General features: G+C 33.1%; 4 protein-coding genes across 8 annotated transcripts in view; 2 read left to right on the top strand and 2 right to left on the bottom strand.

Moving 5' to 3' along the window:
• Nucleotides 1-12812, bottom strand: part of LOC122568522 (synaptotagmin 1) — a 35438-nt gene extending 22626 nt beyond the window's left edge. The window contains exon 1 of one of the 2 annotated variants that reach the window (XM_043728347.1): nucleotides 12573-12812. The gene's annotated coding sequence lies outside the window, so the exon portion shown is untranslated. The remainder of the gene's footprint in view (nucleotides 1-12572) is intronic. The other variant, XM_043728346.1, reaches the window with a different exon arrangement.
• Nucleotides 12813-12891: 79 nt separating this feature from the next.
• On the top strand, nucleotides 12892-16565 carry LOC122568527 (WD repeat-containing protein on Y chromosome). Of its 3 annotated transcripts, none has more exons than XM_043728361.1 (4): nucleotides 12892-13016; nucleotides 15485-15965; nucleotides 16138-16232; nucleotides 16377-16565. In XM_043728361.1, the coding sequence occupies exons 2-4, from the start codon at nucleotides 15759-15761 to the stop codon at nucleotides 16477-16479; spliced, it is 405 nt and encodes a 134-aa protein (XP_043584296.1). In that variant the 5' UTR covers nucleotides 12892-13016; nucleotides 15485-15758; the 3' UTR covers nucleotides 16480-16565. The 3 variants fall into 3 exon arrangements, with proteins under 3 accessions (XP_043584296.1, XP_043584295.1, XP_043584294.1); XM_043728360.1 differs by having other exon boundaries at nucleotides 13014-13552; XM_043728359.1 differs by having other exon boundaries at nucleotides 13014-15965.
• A 384-nt stretch (nucleotides 16566-16949) lies between these two features.
• On the top strand, nucleotides 16950-21947 carry LOC122568152 (out at first protein). Its single transcript, XM_043727554.1, has 4 exons — nucleotides 16950-17196; nucleotides 17374-17487; nucleotides 17567-17885; nucleotides 17972-21947. Exons 1-4 carry the CDS (start codon nucleotides 17101-17103, stop codon nucleotides 18280-18282), a joined length of 840 nt encoding a protein of 279 aa, XP_043583489.1. The 5' UTR covers nucleotides 16950-17100; the 3' UTR covers nucleotides 18283-21947.
• Nucleotides 21948-22493: 546 nt separating this feature from the next.
• Nucleotides 22494-27531, bottom strand: part of LOC122568151 (putative transcription factor SOX-15) — a 69897-nt gene continuing 64859 nt past the window's right edge. For both annotated transcript variants that reach the window (XM_043727552.1, XM_043727553.1), the window contains exon 9: nucleotides 22494-25653. In XM_043727552.1, the coding sequence (XP_043583487.1) occupies nucleotides 25103-25653 (551 nt within the window). In that variant the 3' untranslated portion in view covers nucleotides 22494-25102. The remainder of the gene's footprint in view (nucleotides 25654-27531) is intronic.

The raw sequence follows: 27531 nt of genomic DNA, 5'->3' as shown, positions 1-27531 counted from the left end.
ATCTCTTTAGAAGTAAAGTAATCGTTTTTCTCGATATAATTTTATTTTATATCAAAAATGAAGTTTGTGCGCTATCTATTTTTTAGGCTTTTTACAAATATCGCGATTCTATAAACGAAAGGAAAATTCAATTTTGAGTATCTTGGAGCACGATATTGTCGGATACGCCAGTATTCCAAATAACTCCTCAATTAAATGTTCTTAATACTATCAATTACTTATAATAGCAATTCCAAAATTCATGAATGAAGGCCAAAAATATTCCTTGTTACATAATATGTAGTTAACATTGGATACATTAACTAAATCAAGAATTCACCAATTACTGTTGTAATATTTTCTATCAATTTAGGATATTATACTGCTGCATACGTATATTTGGCGAATATCTAACGAAACACACGAAATGATAATAATAACTTTTGTTTAACTTATTAGCGATATTCATGTTTCAGAGTTCGCGTCTACTTTTATTACGTCTCAATATGGTTTTTTCCATAAAGCAATTCGATTCTTTTTAACAATTGTTTCATTAAGTTTGTGTTTGCAGAGGTCTTTAATGACGCTCTAATTGGTTGCGAGAGCAAGGTGACAATGTTATTAATATTAATAATATTATCCTCGTTTGATATCATGGATATTAATGTTATCGGTGTTCTTGCAACGCGATACATATTCATAACTTTTTTGCATCATACGAAGATTAAAGTAGAACAGTTCGTTCAATAAAATATGTAGTGCAATTTGGGAAATATGAATGACATAACACGTTTCTTTAACATAAACGTGTATTATTTCTCTTTGCCAAGTTTGTATAATTTCGTTCATAAAAATTTCATTGCTGACATGCAAGCTCGAGCAAAGGAACGAGTCTTATAAAGTGGTTCGTGTAAATCATTTTTTCTTTGAATCATAAACAACTGCCGTTTTTTGTAGAACCGAGATTAGGTATGCAGAAACATTTTAAAAGGCGAGGAAATTAGTTTTCTTTCGATTTACCGTGTATAGCAAGGGAAACTACAAGATATAATCATAAGAAAGAACGTTTGTAATCGCTTCTCTTGCTTTATTCGCCTGAGGTAACTTGAAAAAATATTAAAGCCAGAGATATATAATCCGGAAAGTAATTAGAATATAAACAAATTCTTCTTATTCAATGTAAATATTGTTTCGTGTAGATAACTGTAATAATTTATAGAGCGGTGAATTTGTTTATTAGCACACGTAAGGAAAAATAATCTAATCTGCGTTTGAATATGCAAGATCGATACCTAACTTGGCACTGTGGAAAGCAAGAAGCATACGTGGGCGTTGCAGTGACTTAACGTGTGTTCTTCGATGAACATAAATTTCTTTGACATGTAATCGTATCGTCGATCTTGTTGCAGTTCATAAAAATCGCTAGAAAAATCGTGACACGTATCGAAACGATACGAGTAATCGATAATTGTTATGTTGCGTCAATAGCGTATAGTTGTTTGCCTTCTACAAACAAACGATTTAAATTGTAAATTTGTACTGCTTAAAACAAACACAAGATAGCATTCATTCGATAGAACAATAAAAGCGTGTGTTAATTTTAACCTAGCGAGATGGAATTTTTTATTCCTTTGCTTTTATACAGTTTTTGATAACCGAACAAACAATAAATTTTCAGCGCTTTATAACTATGTATTTTTGAAGTATTTTCTAATTAAAGCATATATTGATATTGATATGTTATGCAGGGATTTATTCCGTGCTTTCTCTTCCTCCTTTTCTACTCGTGTATTTCTACTATTATGTTCGTAATATAGCTGAAACGTATTTACAGTACCCGTCGCGGAAGATTGCAATAAATCCTTCATATCGAATTAATTTCTATTTAGATTCTTCTTTTACAATCATCATAATTTTAATAATAATATCTCTCCCATTATAATTCGGTATAATTTAATTTCCCTAACAAAAGAAAAGATCAAACAGATAAAAATTGCAAAAGTGTAAAAAGACAGCTGTGGAATATCATAAAAAGGAATTACTGGTTGTAGAAAGCATTCATAAGGCACTAACGTAGATATAATTTCTGTTCGTATAGTCTTTGCACTTCTATATAGCAATCAAGTCTTTATTACAATGACATTAGATCTATATCTAATGATGCTATCATCATTGTGACAAAGGTGAAGCGAAATGATTGTGGTATAAATATTGCAGAAGTATGAGATATCTATAACAATCGACACAAAATACTTAATTATGAATTATGTTAAATTATACGTTCGGAAAGTTCGTGTCGATTTTCGGCAGCTGGAATTAGGACAGGTCTGAATATATCAAAACGATTGAAAACCAATGACACGTGTACATATTCTAAAAGGTAATATTTCAGGCATCTTTAGAAAAAACTTTCGTTTCGATACATTAATTTTTATTAGTTTTATACGCTCTTAAATATAGAAGAAAACAAAGTACATTATAGGCATTTGATGCTTTTCTTCTACCGGAGAGGTAAAAATTCCACACAAGCAACAAGATATGCGCTGTTTATAGAGACGGTGGTATAGTTGAAAGATATGTGCGGAAGTGATTTGCTAGGTTTAAAGCTGATGATTTCGACCTTGAAGATCATGAACACCCGGGTAGGTCCTTCAACATTGATGAAGACCAGATCGAAACACGGATCGAGAATAACACGCGCGTTACGACACTTGAATTAGCAGAAATGTTCAAAATATCAAAATCCACCATTCATGGTCATTTTGTGAAGCTTGGCTATATAAACCGTTTTGATGTATGAGTCCCCACGATTTAACGCAAAAAATCTGATCGATCGTATTTTCACTTGAGACTTGCTCTATAAACGCAACGAGGAGACACCATTTTTGAAACAAGCAGTGACGAGGGATAGAAAATGGATTACTTATAATAATGTTGAGCGGAAAATATCTTTGGAAAGCGGAATGAATCTCCTTTAGCCGCCCCAAAAGCCGGTCTTCATCGGAAGAAAGTCATGCTTTGTGTCTGGTGGGACTGGAAAGGATTCTTGTATTATGAGCTTCTACCAAACAACCAGACGATAAATTTGGAAAAGTATTGCTAGCAATTAGACGAATTAAAGAGAGCAATTGAACAAAAACTAGCGAATCGGGAAGGCGTCGCGTTTCATCAGGACAATGCACAGCCTCGTGTGTCTTTGACTACTCGACAAAAGCTGTTGGAGCTTGGTTCGGATGTGCTACCCCACCTACTGTATTCATCAGACATCGCATCCTCAGATGTTTACTTATTTAGGTCATTATAAAATTCCCGCAATGGAAAAAATTTTAACTTTTTCGTGGATGTAAAAAATCATATTGAAAAATTTTTCGCCGAAAAATCTGAGAGGTTCTGGAAGGATGGAATATTCAAGTTGCGTAAAAGATGGAGGAAGGTCGTGAAACAAAATGGCACGTATAAAGTTCAATAAATATGTATTGAAATTTAAATGTACTGCGTTTGAATTTTCCTTAAAAATCCGAATAGCAATATCTTTATACTGAATTATACAGAAATTTCCCGGAGCAAGATTTACAAAAAAACATTTCCATAACAAAATTCTTCTCATAATTTAATAATTATTCCATGGAAGAAGAACAAGATCGCACGATAAAATTACGAGAACTAGACTGCGGATTTGTATGCATTTATGGAAAATTTAAAGATGCAAAAATCCACAAGATGTACATAATATGCAAGAATGTATAAAATATTCAAGGTGCAGTATCCATTCTAATATTTGGTGGGCAAAACTGATCTCTGCCCAGGTTCCATTTTTTTCTAATTATATTCGTAAGGATGTGTGAGTTTGCATAAACATGTAATGTAAAACGATGAAGAAAAACGTAAATTTTAATTTCGCTCTCTTCGAATCCCACTTCCGCTGTTAGAAACTTCTCGAAATAACTTGTGCTCTTCCTGGGCTGAAGGTACGTTTTTCGCGCGACAGTAAATTTGCATAAATATTCGTAGTCCAGTGAGAACGTAAGGAATCATCGTTCTATTTATGGCGTAACGTTTTACGAAAAGAAACGTAGATAGAACGATTCGCTTTAACGTAAGCGCGTTACGAATTTTAATAGAAGCTGTACTCTTCTGGCTATGGCTACTGTGAGACGCGTGGGTATGAAAAGGCGTCGTGTTTCCAGGGTTTCACGCGTCACTCAACCCTCCGGGGATCGGCTAACCACTTAGTCGTAATGATAGTTTCTCGCCACAATCGAGCTTCGTATCTAAAGTTCCAGAACAATTGCATCGATTTCCTAATACTGGCTCGTTTACCGGCTAAACTCTAGCCGATGTAAGTACACGCGTGTCTACTCCTTAATTAATATCCACCCTTTTATTTACGTACACAAGTTGATGTTCTCTGAGGTTGTTGACCATCTTTTTCTCTTTGCATCATTTTCCTCAAACATGTACTATTTCGATACTCAAGGATTTCCTGTTTTCTGCACTTTGCAGGAAATTGCTATGACGAAGATTTTTGGGCAAATATTTTCTCAAATTTTAGAATAAAATACCTCTGGCGTTATAAATTTTCAAAGACAAAAATATTTATATAATGTAACGTGATAAAGAATATGCTCGTTTCTGCTATTTGATCCTGCGCTGTGACCCTTGTACTCGCTGCATCGCTGATGAAATTCCAAAAATTTTTTTTACAAGACACACGATATATTCATAAGAGTCTTCCACGACAAGTGCTCGAATACTCTCGTAAGTGATTACACATGTTACGTAAGTATATTCTACATCATTTCGATTCGCATGCTCTTCTAGAAGGTGCGCTTTTCCAAGGTTAAATCTCAAGTATTTCACTTTTCCACCAGATATGTGAAAACAATTTAAGCATTTATCATAGCAATTATCAGCTTAATAGCAGTCATAGCAGCTACTTTCCATTCGTTTAGATTCCAAACGCTTAGACTGCGAGTGCGAAGATGAGCGTGAACGTACGATTCAGCATCACGAGCGAGCTCGTAACAGGATCTTCGAGCAGCGAACGTTACGGAGCAAATAAAGAGCTGGATCTGAACGTGCTTGGAATTCACGAAGCTTGCTAATTATGTTTGACTTACGAATTCAGGCTAATTCGCGAAATGATCCAGACGAGAATGAATCTGGCGCGAGAAACCGTGTGGCGTGTGCCTCCTGCCGTTCCTCGTCTTTCCTATCGTCTCATATATCCACAGGCGAATGTGTAAAATCAATAAGGATATCTTTCAATGGGATTTAACCGCTGCGTCTCGAATCTGCTCGCAGCAGTTTCATAACGCAATCGGCGTTTATGAGCTTCGCCGACTCCTTATCGTTCACATCTAGTGACCGACGTAAACGAATCTCGCGATGGCCGGAAAATCGCTCGGAAAAATTACTTGACAGTCTTTTATAGTATAGTGTTTACTTTGGTAAAAGTTCTAGAAGCGAATTATAGCAGTTTCTTTCGTTAACAGATTGTAGTAATTAGTTAGCTATTAATCTCGAAGAATAGTGGCTTCCTGATACTGTTTGCTAGCGAATCTTGATGATTCTCCTTATTCATAACATCGACAGATACATTTTGGAAATAGACTGCAGGAAGCTTTATATATATCGTATACATTTTTATATTTATTTTATAGTTATATATGTATATTTTTCGTTACATCTAAGAAAATGCGTTTCGCTCGTGATAGTCATGTAAAAAGTGTTTGAGTTAGATGAGAATGTGCAAATTGTTTTTAATCAAATCATGTGTCTAACTACAGACTTGAATCTTGTAATATGTATATTAATTCTGTAACACGAACATTGAAATTTTGATGCTGCTTGCAATACCTTCTGGTCTATATTATATCATTAAAATAGTCAAAAATTCTTCGCAATATAAAATTGGCCTTTTGTTTCGTTTTAATTAAAATAAACAAAATTTTAATCGAAATAAAGACGCACACGAAATAACAATTACCTACAAATGGTTAGCCAGTAACATTGCTTTCTAGACATATAGTGTCACAATTAAACTTCCACTTTGGAAACCGCTAAGAAAACATTTCTACAACTTCAACAGAATTTCAACTTCGTCTTTAATCACAGAATACACGGAATATGTTTGCCTCAGAATCGGGAAATATTCTAGGTTCTCTTCACCGTGAAGTAACGAGCGTATAAACTTCGTTCAAAGTGAAAGAGGAAAATGCTTCGACAGATTTTGAAATTTTAATTATGATCGCACGCTTCGATCGTGAAAGCTTTGGGCATCAAATTTCAAAAACACGCAAAAGCTCATCAAAAGGCTGGAGAACTGAATTCTCGAAGAGACGATCAAAACTGCCTCGGGGGATTTTTATTCAAGCGACTCTTCTCTCTTTTTCCATCCTGAACAAACGGTTATGAGTGTGCTTGACATCGTTCAAGTCGATCGTCATGGTTTTTTTGCAGGAATTATATCTTCTTTTCGTTGTGGGATTAATCTAACTCCTAATTAGTTGAAAAATCGATTCGACCGATTCGAAACCAATGGAATTCAATAGCCTGAGTTTCAGCATGTTTTGCATCGTTATTGAATTTGATATTAACTTTTATCGTAAAATCTGGATATCCGATATGTTAACGTAACTTGATATTCGTTCGAAGAAATGTAAAAGTTTCGATATTAAAAAATAAGGGACTGAAATTTTAAGGTGTATATAGTAGCCAATCACGTAATATTTACGTAGAATTAACATTTTTTCTATCACTATGGAAATCTCGGAAAGTTTGTATCGTAAGAAAAACTTATCGCTCTTTATTTCACGCTAAAATATGGAATATTAAAATCACTCTCATATTTTTCATACATCTAAATATCAAGTTCCATCTACAAAAAATTAATGGAAAATTATATGTGCGGGTAGCTATCGTACGAGCTTCACATTTAAGGCAAAAAGTTCAGAATATCTAGACGATCATGAGAAAATAGTCGTTCACAAAATAATGTTCACTGTAAAAGTAAAGCTTATGGAAACGGATGAGAAGAATGAAGGGAAGTGTTTCAAAGGAAGTGCTCTTTAATCAAGAAAATCGCGCACATTTTCCCGTCCCGTCCGTAAACTGTCCGTCCCACTACGTTAAACGCGACTGAAGGAACCGTTCTGTGTTATTAGATTTATAATTGAAGACAAGCCGTAGGACCTCGCAAGTTCGAGTTTTGATACTGTCATCTAAACTCGTTTTCTTCTTTCAGTGAGCGTTTTATTGTCTTTGTAATTGGTTATGCGTTCTTTAAAAGTGCAGGTACTTGAGGAAACTAGATCGACGTGTGCTTTGAATAAACTTATGCTAGAATAAGCAAAATTTTTATATAAGCCCGTAGAATAACAATTTAATTTTGATAATCCGACAGAATGATATATTTTTAGAAGATAATTTTTAGTATATCTGATTTAAACTAATACGAGCCTTCGAGAAAGAAAGAAACAACAAGACATTTAATCCTTCTCAAAATTATTTAACTTTGATAATTTAATATATAATATGTAATACAATTATGCCAATTAACATATTCGCCTTTAAAAATATTTTTATCTTTATTGGTTGCATTCCTTGAATTAAAGTTATCTTGCCTCAAAAATGATCTTATCCTTTGAATTAAAATTTCAGTCTTTGACTCGATGCATCAAAACAATAGAATTGTGATTGCTGTAAGATTTCATGAAATCCTACAAATTGATTGCAACAGAATTTACAACGAAAGAAGTAGTAAAAAAAATACTAAATACTAGGAATTAAAGCGATACTTATATTCGCGACATATTATATAAGCGACATTATATTATGTTGACTTCATATTCTGATTTTACAATAACGTCCAAACTATGTATATAACGTGGATTCTAACTGGAGCATACAATTATTTAATTACAATTATTATAGTACATAATCTTTTCCATAATATGGAACTTACGATGGACTTGCCGTAAAAATAGTAATACAATGAAGTTACTATAAAAATGTAGATACGATAATATTCGTTCTGAAATTTGTACAAAAATAGTAGATGCGGTAATGCTTGTTCTGAAATTTTTAACTAGAAAAAGGACGAAAAATTACAGTCAAATCAACAAGATTTATAAACCTGACCTATTTTTCAAATCGCGTTTTTGATTCAATATAGAATTTAGATTTTACGTATAAACGTGTCATAGTCTATAGTACATTCATGGATACAAGAGAACCGCTGAAGCACGAATCGATACAACCACGTACTTATAGGTACTGGTCCAATAATATTAACTATACTCTTCCAGTCTCTTCGTCTATAAGTGTTCAGATATTCCTAAGTTTCCATTCTATTCGAGTAAAAAGTACTTTCCTTCAATATAGTTGTGTCACGATAATCCGACGTGACATGGCTAAAAATGATCATGGCGATTTATTTCTGTACGATAAAATTGCTCCGACCTGTTTAACTTTCTTTCGGTCGTCTTTCTTTTTCTTCTGAATAAAATGTCTGTTTGAACGAAATATATGAAAATTTATTGAAATGATACTGAATGAATTGAAATGATTACTTCGACTTATCTTTCCCTCCTTAAAAATGTTTCCTCTTCTCTTAAGTGGAAAAGCTTTATCTCAAAGATTATATAAACATGTTTTTAAGAAAATATATGAAAATTCTTTGAATTAATGTATTGAATGAATTTTATAGTATTTTATATGTAAATATTGAATTTTTCATGACCTGTCGCAATCTGTTTGAATAATTATTTTTTTTCTAAATAAGAGGCTTATACAAACATTTTGAACTAAGAAAATTTTTCTTCTTAGAAAAAGAGATAAAAGACAAAATTTCAAAATTCTAAGATATTTCAATATTTACGATTTTATACTTGGTCGTTAAAATATAAACGATAAGTTTTTAAATTCCGTAATTAGCTTTAGCCATAATCCTGCTGAGTCGTAAGGGAGTATTTGCAACTTTCGTTTAAATCAAATCACTGCTGTCAGATAGTTCACAAATCGTTTACCTATGTGTATATTAAGCAAGAAAGCCGTATCAGTATATAAAAACCGAGGATATAAAGTTTATATTCCCATGCTAAATCGATGATTGATTGTTAAATGCTAAAACTCGTTCTTAACGTCTGAAAGCCAAAACCAACTTTTGGACAGATACGCCAATTTGAATTAACACGGCGGTATTAATAAAACCAGTTTCTGCATTCGTATCATGGAAAGGCACAGTCGGATGATTTCGCAATTACGTTGACGTTTCGTTGACTCACGCGAAACGCTACACTAGTTTATAATTTCAATCTCGATGCGAGTCGCACGGTGTTCCATTATACAGAGAGGACACGTTAACTACATTTAGCGTAGTATATGTAAAGGGATAGTATAACTATTCCTTTTTATCATAATAATAATTCACTCTGATACGGATTTCTATACTATAAGATAGCGTTCGTTAGACTATCGACTGGCCTAGATCCTTCTCAAGGATGTTCCGTCTTCGCTTTGATTCATCCTCTGTTGCATATTAAAATATATGCTAATGAGAATTTGCTATCTATTTGCTCAATTAATTTCTTTTTTATTGTTGGAATTTATTGACAGTGTGACTGGTAGATAATTGATTTAAGAAACATAAGATACATAATTAATCGAGGGTTTGTAAAACAAATTCTGTAAATCTCACACACATGTCAATATACAATTACAATATACAATTCGATATGCTTGATCGTATTTGTTTATGGATGTATGGAAACTCTTATGTTGTTTAACTAATATTATTCATTTTTATAAATCATAAATTAGAAGCTATTAGTGTCGAACAATTTCTTTGCATAAATTGCATAAATTTTAAGAGTTCTACGTTTATTTGACATAAAATTGTGCAAGAGAAGTCTACAAGCTACAATCTATAATTTGCCAATTCACTAAGATTATTTATTGATAAATCATTGCGCAAGAGGATCATGGTAATTAAAATTTTGTTCTCCGATGAATTTTTCTATTTGATCATTAAAGCCTTTTAGTGTGAAGAATGAATTAATGAATAATTGGTTAAATGTTTATGAACACAAATTTTTTACAAGTCTCATGCGCCATTGAATTTTTATATTGAATTAAATCCCAGTTTTCTCTTGAAAATATTCATTTATATACATATAAATATATAGATAATTAGAATTTGCTTTCTCGATAAATCTTTTTATTTGACTATTTAAGCGAATGCAAATTTTATCTGTTAAATTTTAGATTGAATTAAAATCTATATGCCCGACAATGTTGACGTAAATGAGATAAAGTAATTGAGGATCCTTCAAACTAACTAAATTACGCTTTATATGTAATTTAATGGCGTTAAATGGTAAAGTAAAGGACGCAGATATGAAATGTTTACTTGGATGAAATATTATTCACATGTTAACGTACAATTTGTAGTGACTTTTATGATAAAATGTCGTAGGAATCGCATGATAGAACATGTTTTTAAAGCGAAACAAAATAACGTAGAGTCGTTATACAAAAGCTGAACACACTGATCGCTTGTCAATAGCGCCGGAAACCACCACATATAACTGCAGAATATAGAAACTTTTATGCATTTTCTTCTAAACAATGAAGAATCATAAATATTGTTTTAAGAATGTATATATACAGGTAAGAAAGGGTTCGATATAATGAAAAAATAAGTTAAATATCATAAAATAGAATGATAATTAGGACTATAATGAAGCATTTTTCCACATGTCTTTAAATGTCTTCAAGAACAGTGTTCAGAAACTGTAATATACGCACGTTTGTGTTTAAACAAAACAAAATATAATAAAATGTCATGGTATCAGAAATAAAATTTAAGTCCAGAAATAATTTCAAGTCCAAGATTTCATAACAGACACGAATAAACAGAATCTTCAAAGCCCTCTTCTCTTTGTATTTCATATTCTCAAGTAACATCGAAATGCATTGGCACAGAAAAGACCATCAAGCAACCAAAAAGCACGAAGAAACCTAAACCATTTACCAGTGAATCAAATCGATCACTGATACCATCCACCTATAACCACTCAGCAACGGCGGAAGTGGGTGTCGACTGCCTCCAAATCAAAACCGACCAAAAAACCAAAAGCCTAAATTTCATCTCACCAAACAATCATAACAAGATACGAGTAAACGACCAGCTCGTACAAAAATTTATCGGCACAGGGTCAATTTAAATTTTAGAGTTGCAAGCCAAAATGCTGCTGATCATTTTGGAAGCATTTACGGTCGGAAAGCGTGCTATCATTGCGACAACAAAGGACTGCAAGAGAGAGAAAGAGAAAGAGGAAGAGAGAGAGAGAGAGAGAGAGAGAGAGGAGGGAATTTGAAAGGCGGGGATCCGCGAGTCCATGAAATGTCTCTTTATTCACTGGTTGCTGGCTCGTTTTGCGCGGAAGGATTGGCCCTGTAATCGGGTCGCGACATGGAACACTTGAGAAAATTAGAAGCAGAAAATTTCACGCCAGGAGGCAAATCGATTAGTCAGGCTCGCCCACGTTTTTCACTGGTCGACGTTTCGAGTGGCGTGTGCAGCTGAGAAACGTTCATGTCACGGCGAGGAACGACGATGAAATGAGGAATAAAAAAGAAAAGAAGGCTACGAGCAGTGAATCGAAGGAATAGAATTATTATGGATCGATATCGATACGGTTGAGTGGTTGGTGCACGATCGGTACAAAAGCTGTCGAGCACAAAGAAAAATCGCTGAGGACTGCGAGGGAAAAGGGGTGGGGAATGGTTCCGAAGGGATGGACGAACTACGAAGGGACGATGACGAGCGGACGAGCGACGATAAACGAGAAGTCGAAGGTAAAGAGGAAAGTTTTGAAACGACAGAGCCAAATATCGTCCAACGACCGTTCTCGGAAATAGTTCTGGGATCAAGTGACCGAAAATGCTTGCTTTGCATGATGATCGAAGGCCTAGATTGTGCTCCTACCCACGAAATGTTCCCCCTTTTATCCCTATACCCTTTCGTCCTTATCTAGGACTGATCACTAGGCGACAGAGGAACAGTGTATATCGAGAAAATGTAAAAAAAATAACTTTCATTTTCTTTCTTTTTAAAAGTTTAACACGAAAAAGGAAAAGAATAGGGTGTAAGATGAGAAATATCGGTTCTATATGAAAGGTAATCAAAGAAACATATAATCTCTGTTGTGAAACACTCTAATTTGCTATCGTCTACATAGTTCCTAGCCATTAAGAAGGACCATTATGAGCACGATCGAAAAGACCGTTTAATAAAGACTTGGAATTTCACAAAGTCCATAAAGAGACGTCTATTTATGACATCAACGGAGAACCGCCAAAGGAAAGCGATATCTAGCTGAACGAAGGAAGAGAGCACCGAAGAAACAGCCCTCTTAAGGGAGCTTAGGAAACCGTAGAACTTTTCTTCAACCGAAATTCCTCGTCAGATTTAAACCGAAAAAAATCATCGGCGAGTAGAGCCGAAACACATTTTCACTAAACGAAGAGATGGTTGCTATAAAGAAACGCAAGAGGGATATTTTGATGAAAAAAAAAACAGTACTCACGGTGCTTGTTCGTCGGTTGCCTGCTCTCGAACGATGCTCGCAAGCTTCCTCTGCTCGCTGGTTGCTCGCTGGTCGACCTCGACACGGACCGGGACCGATTCGGAAAACGAGCGTGAACGAGTCTCGTGTCTGACGATGTGAAGGAAAGAAAAAACACACGGGGCGGTCGCGTTTTACAAGCGCATCGTTATACGCCCTGCGACATCGACGACGGTGTAGACGGTGGAAAATCTATCGGTGGCACGGTCTCTCGACGGTGGGACACGAGTGCGCCTGACCGGTGGCGGACACGAACATGGCCGACCCGACGAAATCGATAAAACACGTTACGTTTTCCGCCGTTTCGACGGAGCCGACGCTGTGCACCTTCCGCCCCTTCTGGACAGATGCGTGCGCCGGAGACGTCGAGCCGTCGTCGACGATCAGCACAACGATGTTGTAGTCGTAAGAGACGTTACGTTGAACGACAGGCGCTTGATGCTTCTGCCTTCTAACTTTTCCATTATACTTTTGATACATCTACCTTTTCGTGATCTTCTCTAATCTTCTCCGGTTCTCTGAATGTAGGGTGTAGAAAGACTCATTCAGATTTAGGAGTTGTTCGAATTCAAGTCGCTTCATACTTCAAGTTTGTGTTTACGTACACTCTCGTTCATAAGTATTAGGATACCTACTGGTTAGCTTTATATCAAAGAAAAGATTGATCGATCGGAATTTTGTATCCGTAAAAGATCATGATCAATGTCGCGATAATTTGAAACTGTACGAGTTGCAGTAACATAGCAAATTATCGTAACTGGATGTTGTGTCTGTATAATTTTCTAGACCGAATACGCTCTATCTTCGATGCCTCTACCTTTTCGTGATCATCCCTAATCTTCTCCAGTTCTGATTTTATAGACAGTAGAGAGGCTCATTCAGATTTAGTGGCGTTAATTCAAGCCGCTTCAAACTTCAAGTGTTTATATACGCTGCCGTTTGTAAGTATTAGAATACCTATTAGTGGATTATCAGAATTTTGTGTTCAGAAATTTAGTATCATGCAAGTATTGTTAACGAAAATATAATTAGCGATGTTAAGTAATAAACATTAGAGCATTTCTTGATCTCGTAGAGAAATGAGTATTAATTCAAATTGTAAGGGAAAACGTGACAGATAAAAATTTGTTCTATTTGTTTTATGAAAAACTATTTTCATGAGTTACAAACGAGTGTTATTGAATTATAACAGTTGCATATTGATCTTCAAAATATTTTCATCTAAACACAGATGAGAAAAATTGAAATGAATTAGTTAAAAGTGTCTGGAAAATTTATACAAAATATGATTCTGAATATAGTTGAGTCTTGAAATCAAGTAACACAAATATAGTGGAAAGATTAATAGTACGAATACTTAAATTGTCTATAAATATGTACATATATCATCCAATTAAAGCAATGATCTAGAAGCACGGCGGATGTAGATAGAGAAGAAATCAATTTAATTTGAAAAGTTTTCAAGCTAAGATTTCAAACAAGATAGTAATTCTAAGAGATTTTAATAATGTTCTAACATTTCCAGTTTATTTCAACCTTCTTTTACTTATAAACAGGAATGTAAGCTAGGTTAATTTTATTAATCTTCTACTGGATTGTCTTTACAATTTCTATTTTGCTTTTTATTCATCTTCTCCGCTATAAAGTCACAATATGTACATTTTCACTTGGTTTTATAATGCGTATAGTAATCACGATGTCTAAAATTATAGTAGCGACAATGTTGCTTTTGTTTAACATTAATCTTCATTTTCTACGTCAAAAATTCGTGAGCATGAGAAATCGTCCCCCTTTTCCTTTTGTTTTCGCCGTTCATGCAGCTGTAAAAGCATCGTTCCGTTTTTATTTTGCTTTATTCCTCATTCTTTCCACTTCAAAGTTGCGAAAACGCGACAGAAATTTCATATAGTTCCGTTTTTTTTTTAATTCTGTTCACCCGCAGTCGCTAACATCCACATCCATCAGTCAAACAGACCCAAAAAACCATACACACGTATCTTTATTTACTTACTTTCAAACCAACATTTTATAGCGTAAAGGAATTACTCAACTGAAACGAAAAATGCAATTTTCGAGGTTGTTCAGTATCCTTTGCAAGAAAGTCTAATTAAATTACGATATCATAGATTTTTATTGACCGTATAAATTTTCCGAGTTCAATTTAATTAACTTGTTTGAACTTTATGCTGCATAAAAGTTTTATTTATGAAGTCAAGAGAATTAAGAATGTAACTGGTAATTAAATTTTCTTTTGCACTACAGGGATAAACAATTAAATTACTGCTTGTACAGGCAAAGCTGTATATGTAGTTAGAAGGTCCTGATAATTACGTATGATGAAAATATAATTAAATGTAATTAAATAAAAATAGAAAGTATAGGAAGAAAATATAACAGTTCGCCTTTGCTGTTTAGTTGATTTAAATTAAGGGAAAGGAAGTGTTGTAACATAGCATTGAAAGGAACAACTTATTAAGTACAGATTATTCTAAAATAGGCTTGTTAAATTTGTAACGTATAACAATATTTTTTAAATGGATCTAAATTCGTAATACAAATTAAGTCAGGGAGATTCTATGATTCGAAATAAGACGAAAATGAAAACTAAATTTCGTTGGAAGTTTCACCTTTTATAAAATCGAGATTGAACGTTTATCAAGTGCATGTATATTTGATCAATTCCTGATTGAGCAGAAGTGGATAATCGGCAGAAGGTTATTTTACCTATTACTATATATAATATCTACTATAAATAAATACAAAGTATGACTTCTGCTTCTCCCTGGTGGTTTTTAAATGTTTTATATGAACTTAGATATTTATAATTTTACCATATATTACAATATATCACGAAAAAGTGAATTCATTAATAGAATGAAAGAATCACGCTCAGAGGGGATGAACAAACGATTCCATGGTAGCCGGTGTTCAGTAGAGTGTAACTTATCGACCAAATATCGACTTACGGAACTTCAGTTTATGAACACTTTGTCGGACATAACGTTGAAGAGCATCCTCGAATCATTATTTAGAGTCTAGTGCTCGGCGTCGAGTGGGTCTTCAGTTTTATTTCAACGAAAGTAGTTCAGCCTGCTTGCGCTTTAAAACTTCACCAATCCGTCTATTGGCAAAGACTACTTTATCGAGATGGAAAATACGGAAGTAATCGAGCAAAACGATTCGTGGTCGAACGATTTAAACGAGTCGGATTTAAATGGCATTCGAAGCGATGTATCGTCTGCATCGATTTATGGAAACGGCTTAGAATCGCCTATATTGGGTAGTTCTTTTCGAGTTCCTGATGTACCGAAGAGATATATCGAACCGATAGCTCTTGATACGTCGCTACCTTACGTGAGTATGTCTCTATCGATAACTTGATACTCTATGGTTCTTGTTTTGGAGGCGGGTATATTCAAATCTGAATATAGAAAGCGTTTGTTTTATTTGTATTGTTATTTAAAATCGGAACTTGTAATAGATCAATTTATTGTAGAATACTTTTATGATAAATTTATATTTCCAGATTCCAGTTTATATGCATTTGAAAACATATGATTTAAAACCTATCGAAAGACCATCAACACCTCCTATATTGTCTGAGTTACGATTGAGATGTCAGTAAGTAAACGTGTAAATGTTAGAGAAACGTTGGTTCTTTCAGATAAATTATTTTCACAACACGAAATTTTTCAATATTAAAATACTCTAAATCGAATTGGTGAAAAATGGGAGTATTTAAAGAACTGTTCCGAAAAATTTCAGAAATGATGCTGAATCGTGCAAATCCTCTAAAGCTCTACCGTCCTCCAGAAGAACCAGTAAAGAGAGGTCTTTTATCTCCTTAAAACCGCGGGAAGCGAAATGAATTTGAAAATGATATATCAGATCGAGTTATTATTTTGTTAATGTATTTAATTAACGCCATTCCTATATGATACAAACTTTACTTCATCTTCATATAATTAAGTTGCTAACTACAAAAATAAAAATATATGAATTTTTAAATTAATATATAAGAATACATATTTCATGTAATTATTGTAGTTAATTTTGTTATAGTTAATCTGTAGTTAATTTATTATACATATTACAATATATTCATTTTAATATTAGTTTCTTTGATTTAACAATTTAATTTAATTTAACTCCTTAACTACCAGTTATTTAAACAACATTCCTAACGCGAGTTAATGTTAACTTTTATAAAATATATCTTACCTTTGTAAATTGTATCTTTTATGAATTATACTTATACAATTAATAAAACGTATTTTATATGTCTTTTTTGTATACTTTACTATTTAGTTCATACTCTATGCCAATATGGTTGTGCATGTGTGCTTTGACCGCGACAAAATGTACAGAGTAGGAGGTTCTTACGATTAGGTTATATTTAAAGTATTTATCTTTCTAATAAATGTCGATCAATTATAGTTAATTACAACAGTGGTTGGTACTGTGAAAAAAGTAGTTACAACATGCAACAATGAAGAAATTCAACGAATTATTTACAGTCTGTTTTTTATTGCACTATTTGTATAGTGTTTGTACGACTCACTTGCTCATAAATGTTAAAAATCAGGTACGAATCTTTTTCTGTCATTTACTATTATAAGAAATCAATAAAATTATTATTATAGATATACTATTTAATGAAAGATATTTCGATATAATTTAACGATTAATAATTCATCTTGAATAACCTCGACGAATTCAAAGTTTAACAAAATAATGTTATCTATGTACTTTTAATTTACAGGGTGGTGATATTCTGTTGGAAACGATTTCTTCCAATGTTAGTGAAGATGTTATTACCTTAGAATTTCAATGTTCAGATGGTACTTTAGTGACACAACTCATTGATTTTAAAAATGTAATTCATTATTTTGAAACCCTATATCTTTCTTATATTTTTTACAAAGAGAAATAAAATATTTTCTTTATTCCTTCAGGAAGTTCAAATAATAAAAGCTTTAGTTCTTGGTGAAGAAGAACGTGGTCAAAATCAATATCAAGTTTTATGCTTTGTTAATCATTTTTTCAAAGTGGATTTCATATCATCTGATGCTATGTCTAAATTACGGCAAAAAAATCCAGGCACTGTGCGTGTTGCAGAAGAAGATAAAGGTCACGTGAATTATACCATGGATTTATTCTTAGATGTATCTGAATCCAAAGATATTTCTAAACACATTGCAACTCTTTGTGGAGAAGCAGCTGGATCTGCTTATACTAGAAATGAAGATATAAAACAGTGGATTCAAAGGCCTGGTAAGTTATATTTAATAAATTAACATGTAAATAAAATTCTTTCAAATATAGTATCTAATTTCAAAGTTTCTTTATTCTTTTATTAGGTTCATCCGAACTTTCACTCATGGCAGCTGTGTACAACTTCAGCACAAATTCTATAACGCAACAAGGTACAAATGATTCAAGATCGTTATTTGTAACACGGTGTGCAGATACATCGAATATGTGGGCACCTTGTACATGTTCATTAGAATTATGTATTGGTTGGTACCCATGTGGTTTAAAATTTTGCAAAGGCAAAGGTGATGGTAAAAAAGCAGCCACTCCATATAAATGTGGCATTAAAACTTGTAAAAAATGTTTTATATTCTCATACTATTCTAAAATGAAGCAGAATTGTTTATGGGATGAATGACACATAAGAACACTGTAGATATATAGGTTTTAATTTATGAAAGAGGGCAAGATTATTCAAATTATCAGAAAGCAAAACTACCTTCGACATATTAATTTAACACACATACATTAACAAAAATCATCCTATGGTATAATTTCAATTTCACTTTCTTTTTGATATCATTATACTCATCATAAATGCTTTAAAAAGTAAACATTTGTAACAAAAGGTATCTTTGCTACTTATATATCTTTGTCAAATCATCATCAATCTCACCAAATTTTTAACTTTATTTCATCTGTACATATCAAGTATTAATTGTGCTCACTTTTATCAGGGTATATCGACTTGTTCATTATAATGGCATTTTGGAGTAATTTCATTTTGAACAATTTTTAAGGCATTATTTTTCTATTTTATTTGAAAAGATGTCGTAAATATGTAATATATATATTCCATTTCACAATATCTATTCGAGAAGAAGACTAGTATGGGTCAGATGATTTAGATATAATGTTCGCAAAATTTTTAAATTTGCTCTGTCCATTAGTGGGGTCCCTGTACCACCTGTCATTTATAGTAAAGGAAATCTCTCACTAGCAGTGAGACTGAAGACAGTTGTAAGCATCAGTATCATCTTCGCGGATTGATATTAATTATATGCTTTCTAAATGTTAGTGATTTTCTATAAAAATATAGGATCGGTATCGGGGCTTCCATAATGACGGAAGCAGGTTAGAAGGATGTTTTCGGTACATGTACCAGGGCGTCGGCAGACCTATGTTAGATAAATTCTTACTTTTATAGGCTGTACTGAATGGATGCATTTGTAACAATAATATTTGTATTTTACTAGGATAACTAACAAAATATTTTGTAGGGAGAACAAGGTACGGTAAAAGAAGGAACTATTAAAAAAGGAAAAAGCGAAACTAATTCTAAAAGACTTACTTAGTTGTCATATCTTGTTATATGAAAATTGTTTAAGTTTACACTTATCATTCATCACATTCCCAAATTAGTATTTGCTTGCATTTATCAAAAATGTAATCATTCCTAACATACCTTACATTATATGCACAATGTGTCTTACAAAATATGTACTACTAAACATACATACTTGGTCTCAAAGCAACAATGTTTATTGCATAATAGAGATGCGTAAAATTGTTCGAGAAATTTGAACAGACTGTTATTAACTGTTTACAGCCGGATAAAACAGACGGCTAGCAATAAATATTTGTGTGTATACATCATGAACACTGTAGGTTACAAATAATCCATTCAGAGTAACATGAAGACTTTCGCGTCTAATTTATCCACGTGTAGTAGTGCCACAATGCATTAAAGTGCATCTAGTCTGAGTTCATACACGTAATTTTTTCTTATTCTATTAGAAATATAAAAGAGTTGCTCAATTTATAATACAAACTGAGAAATATACTGTTGGAATGGAATTTTTCATGAGATTAATACTGAGAGAAAGTGTGTCGATAAAGATAGACTTCTCAAACCTAAATGCATTTAACGAAATACGTAAATTATACATTTTCGGCTGTTTAATTAATTTTTATTTATGTATAAGACATTTTCATGCATAATAGTGATAAATTAATATAAAATCTAATTTTACTATTTTTTACGTACAAATAAAGTTATATTATACAAACAATATTAATGTTAAAGCTATCAATTTATATTTAACGTAATGTTTATCATTAGTTTGAAGATATCGAAGTTAATAGCGAATTTTCTGTAAGTGGTAATTTGGTGCAATGTATTTTGAGGCTGATACTATATCTATTATTATCCTCCTCAAAATTAAATAATTCATATCTCAACAAGTTTTTTATATTTCTAGTGATTTGTAAAAGATGATTACGTGTGTTTGCTTGGCACTAAATGCACTGGTATCTGTACAGAATTTTATACATGACATGTAAGGCTGCCATTTATATGTGTAAATTAAGCTCGAATTGTACATAACATTGGAGAAGAAGCACGCGCTGATGCAAAATATAAACGTTGAGGGTACGTGAGAATGAATTAAGTCTTTGTATATAAAGATCGTTTGTTAATAACCGAAACGTGTACAATTCGTAGGATATACATTATATATAAAATATTCAGTGAGTAAAAAGTATTGTTGATTTGTATGGAATAAAAATTCATTATTTGTACAAAGAGGGCGCTTGGTATTTAAATGAGAGAGATAAAAATGGGAGTATACGTTTCATAGCAAACCACTATAAACAAGACTGCAATATCTGTCCAATTTAATAATAAACATATTATATATACACGTTGCAATTCACCGCGCTTCCTCACCGACACAAAATCGTATTTAACGAAATTCCTAGCATAAGTGAACAAATGAGCAAAAAGATAATAAGTATATATACACATATATTGCACATACTTACATCTATAATCGAACATCTATGAAACTTGTAAGCGTTAGACGATACTCGTCGTTATCGATTCACTCATGTCTGTACCACCTAACGATTGTATACTATATTTCACTAAAAGATGAACGAACGAAGAAAATAGTACCACAGTCTTCACCGGGAATGAACTGCATGCGCGTATGAGTCAGTGCGATATAATTCGATTAAGTAATTTATACGCGGACTGTGTAATCGGTTAAGTTTGCAAACAGCAATATAAATTTGTACATTATGTATATAAGTACCTACGAACTATAGGGTGACTCACAAAAAATGAAGTACACAGATAATCTTTGTCCTGTTTGTCTTGGAAGCAAAGACAAAAGCGCAAAACACAGTCTAAGAACTTTTGAGAAAATGATTGAAAAAAATCTTTTTTGATTTCCAATGCTATCATTGTTTTTATGTAAATATGTACGTTATTATTTCTATATGATAGTTTGTATAAAATTGGATCCAGTGATACTGTTTTATGAATCTTCATAATGAGGCTACCAATTCTCAGCATTATAAATGGTGAAAATTTGATGTCTCACTAAAAGTGAATCTTTAATTTTCTTTGAAAAAGAATTATAAGGCTTTAAGAAAATTGACTGGAATTTTGACAGAATATTGCGTTTATCATATTTATTCCCAGAAAATATTTAATTTATTAAAAGATTTGGATGATCAGTTTCTTGTGAATCATCCTGTATACTTAATTACCAGACACGGTATAGATAAATTGCAGAATGTTCAAGATGTTACTGTTAGTATCTCGATAAATTATATGTGTCATTTAATGTGCATGATTAACAAACCAGAAAAGAAAAGAAAGAAACATAAAAAGAAATTCACATGAATAACATAAGACATAAGGGTATAGACATTAATTAATGATATGGTCCAACTTAAGGAAAACATTTCAAACACTTGTTCCTGTTTGACAGAATTTCATACTACGTTAAAGCTTTCTCTTTTTCTCTCTTTCTCTCGAATAACGAAGGCACTGATTTATTACCTTTAACTTGCGAACACACACACTGTTATGAGGTTTCAGTTTGGCTAACACTATAGGGGTCTGGGAAACGGGTATAGTAAGGGGATATACTAATAGCATTTAAACATTTTTCTATCGATACTTCGAATCGAAACTTGATGTTACTCACCGTGTATAATTTCAGCTTTACACATAACATTGTAACTTATACACATATTTTTTATATATATTTAATAAAAAGAACGAGTAAGCAATCATTGAGTTTAATTAGTCCATATCTTTTAGAATTTTTATTAGTAATATATTTGTTGTATTATAATAAATTATTTCAAATGATATAGGGTGTTATAAATATCTTGTTTACCATTTTCTTGCTAATTTAGCTTTATTATTTTTAACCGGATAGAAAAATATATCTCATTCAGTAGAATAAATACCATAATAAATAGCAATCTTTATCCACAACGATTTTTGAATTTTCATGATTATCCGTATCTTTTTTTAATTGCATACTTTTAAGTAAAAAACAATATTATTGCTATAAAGTTAAATTTCGAGATCTAATAGAAAGATGATCTTGAAAATTAGAGATGTTGAATGTGTTTTAACGAAATAAATAATTGCTGCAGAAAAAGAAACTAGATATTTGATTGAAAGGTCGACAAGATAAAACGAAACATCCTATACATTCTCAATTTTGTATTTTATATATTTGTTTGTTTCAATCTCCAACGATGTATCACTAGCGAAATGAATTAATTTGATAATGAGTGGTCGAAAAATACACGAGAAACCATGAATGTTGTTGATAATTGTCTCTATTAAGTACGATACAATAATTATAATAATTTAGTTCTCCTCCCCAGCATTCTTTACACTCATTACCTAAATTCCATATGTCGCTTACGCAAGTGTATTCAAAATCGAGGATCGAACGATAAAATATCCACGTTTAGTGTCACGCTACATATAGGTATCATCGTATGCTACATAGAGTATTAAAGACTATGAAAGTAGAAGCTTACGTGAGTAAAAAAGGGACAAAAAAAGAAACGTTCGTTCTGCTACGTTTATGCTGCATTTACAACAAGAATTTTGTTCAGTCATCTGAAACAGAGGAAAATAAGGAGATCGTGCTTATACACATGTAAAATAGCCAACGAGGAGGCTTAAGAAAAGTCCGTACACTTATTGGAAACAAGGTACTTCGATTAATATCGTCTTTTTTTCTTTTAAATAAGTATTTCTCACAGAAGATTCTACATTGTCGCCATAAATATATATATATATATATATATATATATATATATATATCTTCCATTTACATTAAGTATCTGAATTTTGAAATGTGCACCATAAATAAGATGGCTAAATCGTTACGCTAGAAATAAACGTCGTTTTCGTAATCATCACGATGAATATGTAAGAAAGGATGTAGCTTATTTTTGTTCTTAAGTAAACCACCATCAAGCATCGATCGTTACGAGAAACTGATACGTCGTTTAATTCGTTACGGAAAATTATTCGATCTATTTTCGACGCAGAAATATGCATGTATGCTCTAAATATACAGTGCTATGCTGTACCATGAGTGCATAGGTGGATAAAAATAGTTCAACAATAACGCCGTCGCTTTCAACGATTCTGTCACCGAACATCGTCATTTCGATCAATTGATCTTATAAATTAAATAAACAAGATATTTCTACAACCGTAATAACGTTTCTGGACATTAAGGAAATCGGCATATGTCTTGATTTATTTATGTCTTGACCGTCATTACGTGCAAATACTTCGCGCATGAAGTTTTTCGAAGTTCGAAGAGATTCGATTTTTATTGCTCTGTCGGAACGAGTAGAAAAGATTACGAGGTGTGGTTGCAATAGCATTGGTAAAAAATTGCATTTTTCAGTTTTAACACGTTGCGTTATAACACACCATATTGTTATGCGTCAGGGTTTAGGATGCTACTCTACTTTATTTTCGTCACCTTAAGTCATTAAGACATGCTGACGAATATCGAGAATTGTCTGTAACAAATAACTGTTAAATGATTCGCACAATTGTTTCTACCGGGGACCTGCTAAATTATCACGCTCTATGTTCGTTTCACTTTCTTTTCAAAGAAGATAACGCGAAAAGTATGCCATCCTGAATTTCTTTCGACGAGATTAACTTTTTGCACTTGATGATAGTTCCAGTTCTTGTTTAATTAGGAATGTCAATTCCATGTCCAATGTGAATTACATAATAATTTTTATATATAATATATATAACAAATTTATATATAAAATATATAAAAATATATATATATAATATATATAAAAATTATTATATAATTATTATATATATTATTATAAATTATTTTATATATAAAATATATTTGGGGATATTATCTCGCAATAATTTATTGTATTTTCTGAAATCACCCTTGAATTAAAGGGAAATTAAACATGCACATATATGTTAGTATACCTATTTTGCATGATGTTTGCTATTATTCATTCGAGTGCAAAAAGCTAAAAAAAGTAAATAAAATAGCTATATAAAATAGCTATTTTAAACAACAAGAAACAATAATCTATCATCAATTCTTTGTCATCTTGCAACCACACCTCCTAATCAGGAGCATTAACACCGGAAATGTGTACAGAAATGTGTATAAGCACCGGATTCTTTAAAAACGTTAGCACCTAACTCTTCTCTGCAGCCATAAGGGCTAGATTGCCCATACCAAAATATTATCTAGGACAGAGCTGTCTATGGGAGGGATCTCTTTCACTATAGTAGAAACAACAAATATTAAGTACTCAAGGATATTCCTTTTTTCTTTAAACAAATCACATTTCTCTTACCTCTATAGTTGCATTTAGATATTTACTACATTATGTATTACATATAAATGTGTTTCACATATTGTCTGTACCAGCGAAGTGGTGGTCGCTCAATGTGACTGAAATTTTCTGTTTCGTTGATGCTGTGGCGCCAACGTAGCGTCAGCCGCATGTTAATCCTTTGCGTTCTTCACATTTTTCTGGAACGTTACCAACTAATCGGAGCAATAAATATTTACCATTATCATAGCGGAGCAATCGGGTTTTGAAGACAAATTTTAAATGCAATCGCAGTGGAGCCACGCGACTTTGAAGATAAATTTTAAATGTACCCACCGCGACAATATTTGACGACAAAAGATTAATACATCTTTACACCTCCAGTTAAGTATTAAGGTTCATCAGCCTTGAGTAATCAATGCTTGCAATGCTTACTATACTAACAACCAAACAATTCGATTTCTTTACATTAAAGATTAGTCCTACAACACCCTACCGCACGAAATCAATGCCGAAACAAGGAACATCAAGTTTCTCAGTGTTCTCCTACAGACAGCTCTGATCTAGCTGAAACACTAGCTACTGTAACAAGTCTTGCGCACGTCGGCAAGTATTACACTGAAATCGTCGTCCGCCTTGGAAACATGCTCGATACTCTGCGATTGCTGACCCTGTTGAGCCTGTTGCGATTGTTGCTGTTGTTGCTGCTGCTGTTGTTGCTGTTGGTGTTCCGGATACTTGGCCACATCCATGGCCTGATGGTACTGTTCCATCGCGTGGCCTATGGCCACGTTCGAGCATCGAGCATCCTTGGCTTGATCGTCGACGATGCACTGAGAGTTCGACATATCTAGTTGCGTCTGCTGGTGCGTGTAGTAACGAAGATCACTGGCGTAATTGTGATTGCTGTCAAGGAGATTCTGAGAGGTGAGGCTGGTATGCGCCACGTTGGTCGGATGCGAGTATTTGAAATACTTCTCCAATTGTAACGTCTGTTGCTGTTCTTCTTCGGCGGTGGTGGCCATCGCTGCCTCCATGTGACCCAGAATCGGATGCTGTTGGCCAGCGCTGGTTCCCTCCGTTTGGTACTCCTGGTGATGACTCATTTGGTACCGGTGGGATACACCTGGAAATAAATCGGTCGTCGAGAAGAATAGCCTCGTCTCCTTCCGCGCGTGACGTCGCGAATAAAGGGGCTATTATGCGCAGAGGAGAAAGCCAGAAAAGAGATTTCGGGTTGCTCGAGTTGCTACAGGCAAGTGGTTCGTATTTGCAAAACTATCTCGCTTGGGGGTGTTGCAGTAATTAGCGTGACTCTATGGTGTTATTCGATTTGGCTAACTTGGTTAATCGTTATTGGATCTTTGAAGTTATCGTAACTGTGAGTACGTTACTCTGGGAAAATGCATTCTTGATAAATTAAGGAGGTATTTTTAAATGGAACTTGCTCTTTAAAACCTTTTTCTAGCTGCACTATCTTTTTCTTCAGCTCTTTATACGTATGTACATACATTGTATTGTTTCAGTAACATTTACATATTTGTCCGTATACAAAAATCTCGAATGATCTTACTTTAAAAGAATAATTTTCTAATAAATTTATTTTCCGCATTTGTATGTTTTCGAAGAAATGGTTTTTACATCCACATTTCATTTTATTAACATTTGCATTGTATAGTGATAGGAGTTACAGAAGTTTCGGTTAATTTTAAATGTTACTATTTCACCAAGAATGTGCGATACTTTCAACACCTGTTGGTAGGCGATTTTAACTCGGCAGGTTGGCAAAGTGTTAAGAAATTTTCTGTACCATTTGCATGTATTTGTTATTTATAGTATGCGTGTAGTTTGTCTTAAATGTTGTAAGAAATAACTGAGGGAAGATTTAGATCTTGTTGCTCCTTCTGCTCTGAATTTCTGACACTAATTCTACTCTCACTGTCGACTTTGAGGATACATTATATACTGCCGAACTCTTTCTAAAGTTAGCTACAGTTTTATTTATTTCGTATTATGCAATGAAATGAAACTTTCATTTGTGATCAAGTATTCCCAGAAATTGTAAAATGCAATTATATCTGTTGCTTGTACTTCAAAGAAGTTAGGTAATTCAAAGATAGAAGTTGATTGCAGGAAAAAATGAAAATTGTGTAGTGAATGATGAGAGATTATAAGAATAGCACTGAAATTACCGCATTCTCATGTCTAATACGTCTTTTTTTACATCTGCACTTTGTTATTGTAACACTTATCTGATTATACGGCATGATTAATTCAAACATTTGAGAAGTGGAAATAAAAAAGGCTTTGTCATATAAAAAATTCTTTTTCTCTTAAAAAGTTTGTTTATACGAAGACGAATATCGGTAAATATGAAGCAAAATGTTATCACGATAATACATATATATAGTTTTTTAGAATTTCGTACGTGATATAGGCACATGATCAGTTTTCTAAATCGAGCTGTAAGTGCAATGTGCCAACGAGCTCTCACCCTCGTGCTTGAACATGTGCATAGATAAATCTGCTTCAATTATCCCATCAAATAAGAAAATCTGTGCTGGCACTTGCGGTCTCGTCGAGGAAACTACATAATGGACTTACGTCCTTTCTTAAAATATAAAGCTCTTTTTATGATTAATTAACGGATCTCCGAGATGTTGAAATAAAAATATTGTAAAGTTACATAAAGTAGTACAGTACATGTAATAAATAAGTTTTATTACATTCTGTCAATAAATAACATTTTGATAAACAAAACATTGCTTCCCGCAAAATTTTATTTATTGGTTTATTGATATTTATTTGATTGCAGCCTTATTTCTTTTCACTCCACGTTTATTTTGCATATTTCTAAAAAAGTAAAGAAGGATAGATATGAAATACGAAGACGTTATTAAGAATTAAATTGAGCAAACAAAAGTAACAACTTAACGCATAAATTTATGATGTTACGATATTATAAAATCCTCTAAATCACAGGCATTTTTATTATTGCTCTTTT

The sequence above is a fragment of the Bombus pyrosoma genome, linkage group LG6 (genome assembly GCF_014825855.1).
Source record: "Bombus pyrosoma isolate SC7728 linkage group LG6, ASM1482585v1, whole genome shotgun sequence".
NCBI lineage: Eukaryota > Metazoa > Arthropoda > Insecta > Hymenoptera > Apidae > Bombus > Bombus pyrosoma.
Note: the sequence above shows the minus strand (reverse complement) of the source record. Positions and strands in the feature narration are given on the sequence as shown.

Excerpts from the sequence above, each read along its gene's own strand:
- LOC122568527 (XM_043728361.1), top strand. The coding sequence starts at position 15,759 with ATGGAAAATACGGAAGTAATCGAGCAAAACGATTCGTGGTCGAACGAT. Across the intron at positions 15,966-16,137 it reads TTGATACGTCGCTACCTTAC|ATTCCAGTTTATATGCATTT; the intron begins GTGAGTATGTCT and ends TTATATTTCCAG. Across the intron at positions 16,233-16,376 it reads GAGTTACGATTGAGATGTCA|AAATGATGCTGAATCGTGCA; the intron begins GTAAGTAAACGT and ends GAAAAATTTCAG.
- LOC122568152 (XM_043727554.1), top strand. The coding sequence starts at position 17,101 with ATGAAGAAATTCAACGAATTATTTACAGTCTGTTTTTTATTGCACTAT. Across the intron at positions 17,488-17,566 it reads AACTCATTGATTTTAAAAAT|GAAGTTCAAATAATAAAAGC; the intron begins GTAATTCATTAT and ends TTATTCCTTCAG. Across the intron at positions 17,886-17,971 it reads ACAGTGGATTCAAAGGCCTG|GTTCATCCGAACTTTCACTC; the intron begins GTAAGTTATATT and ends TTCTTTTATTAG.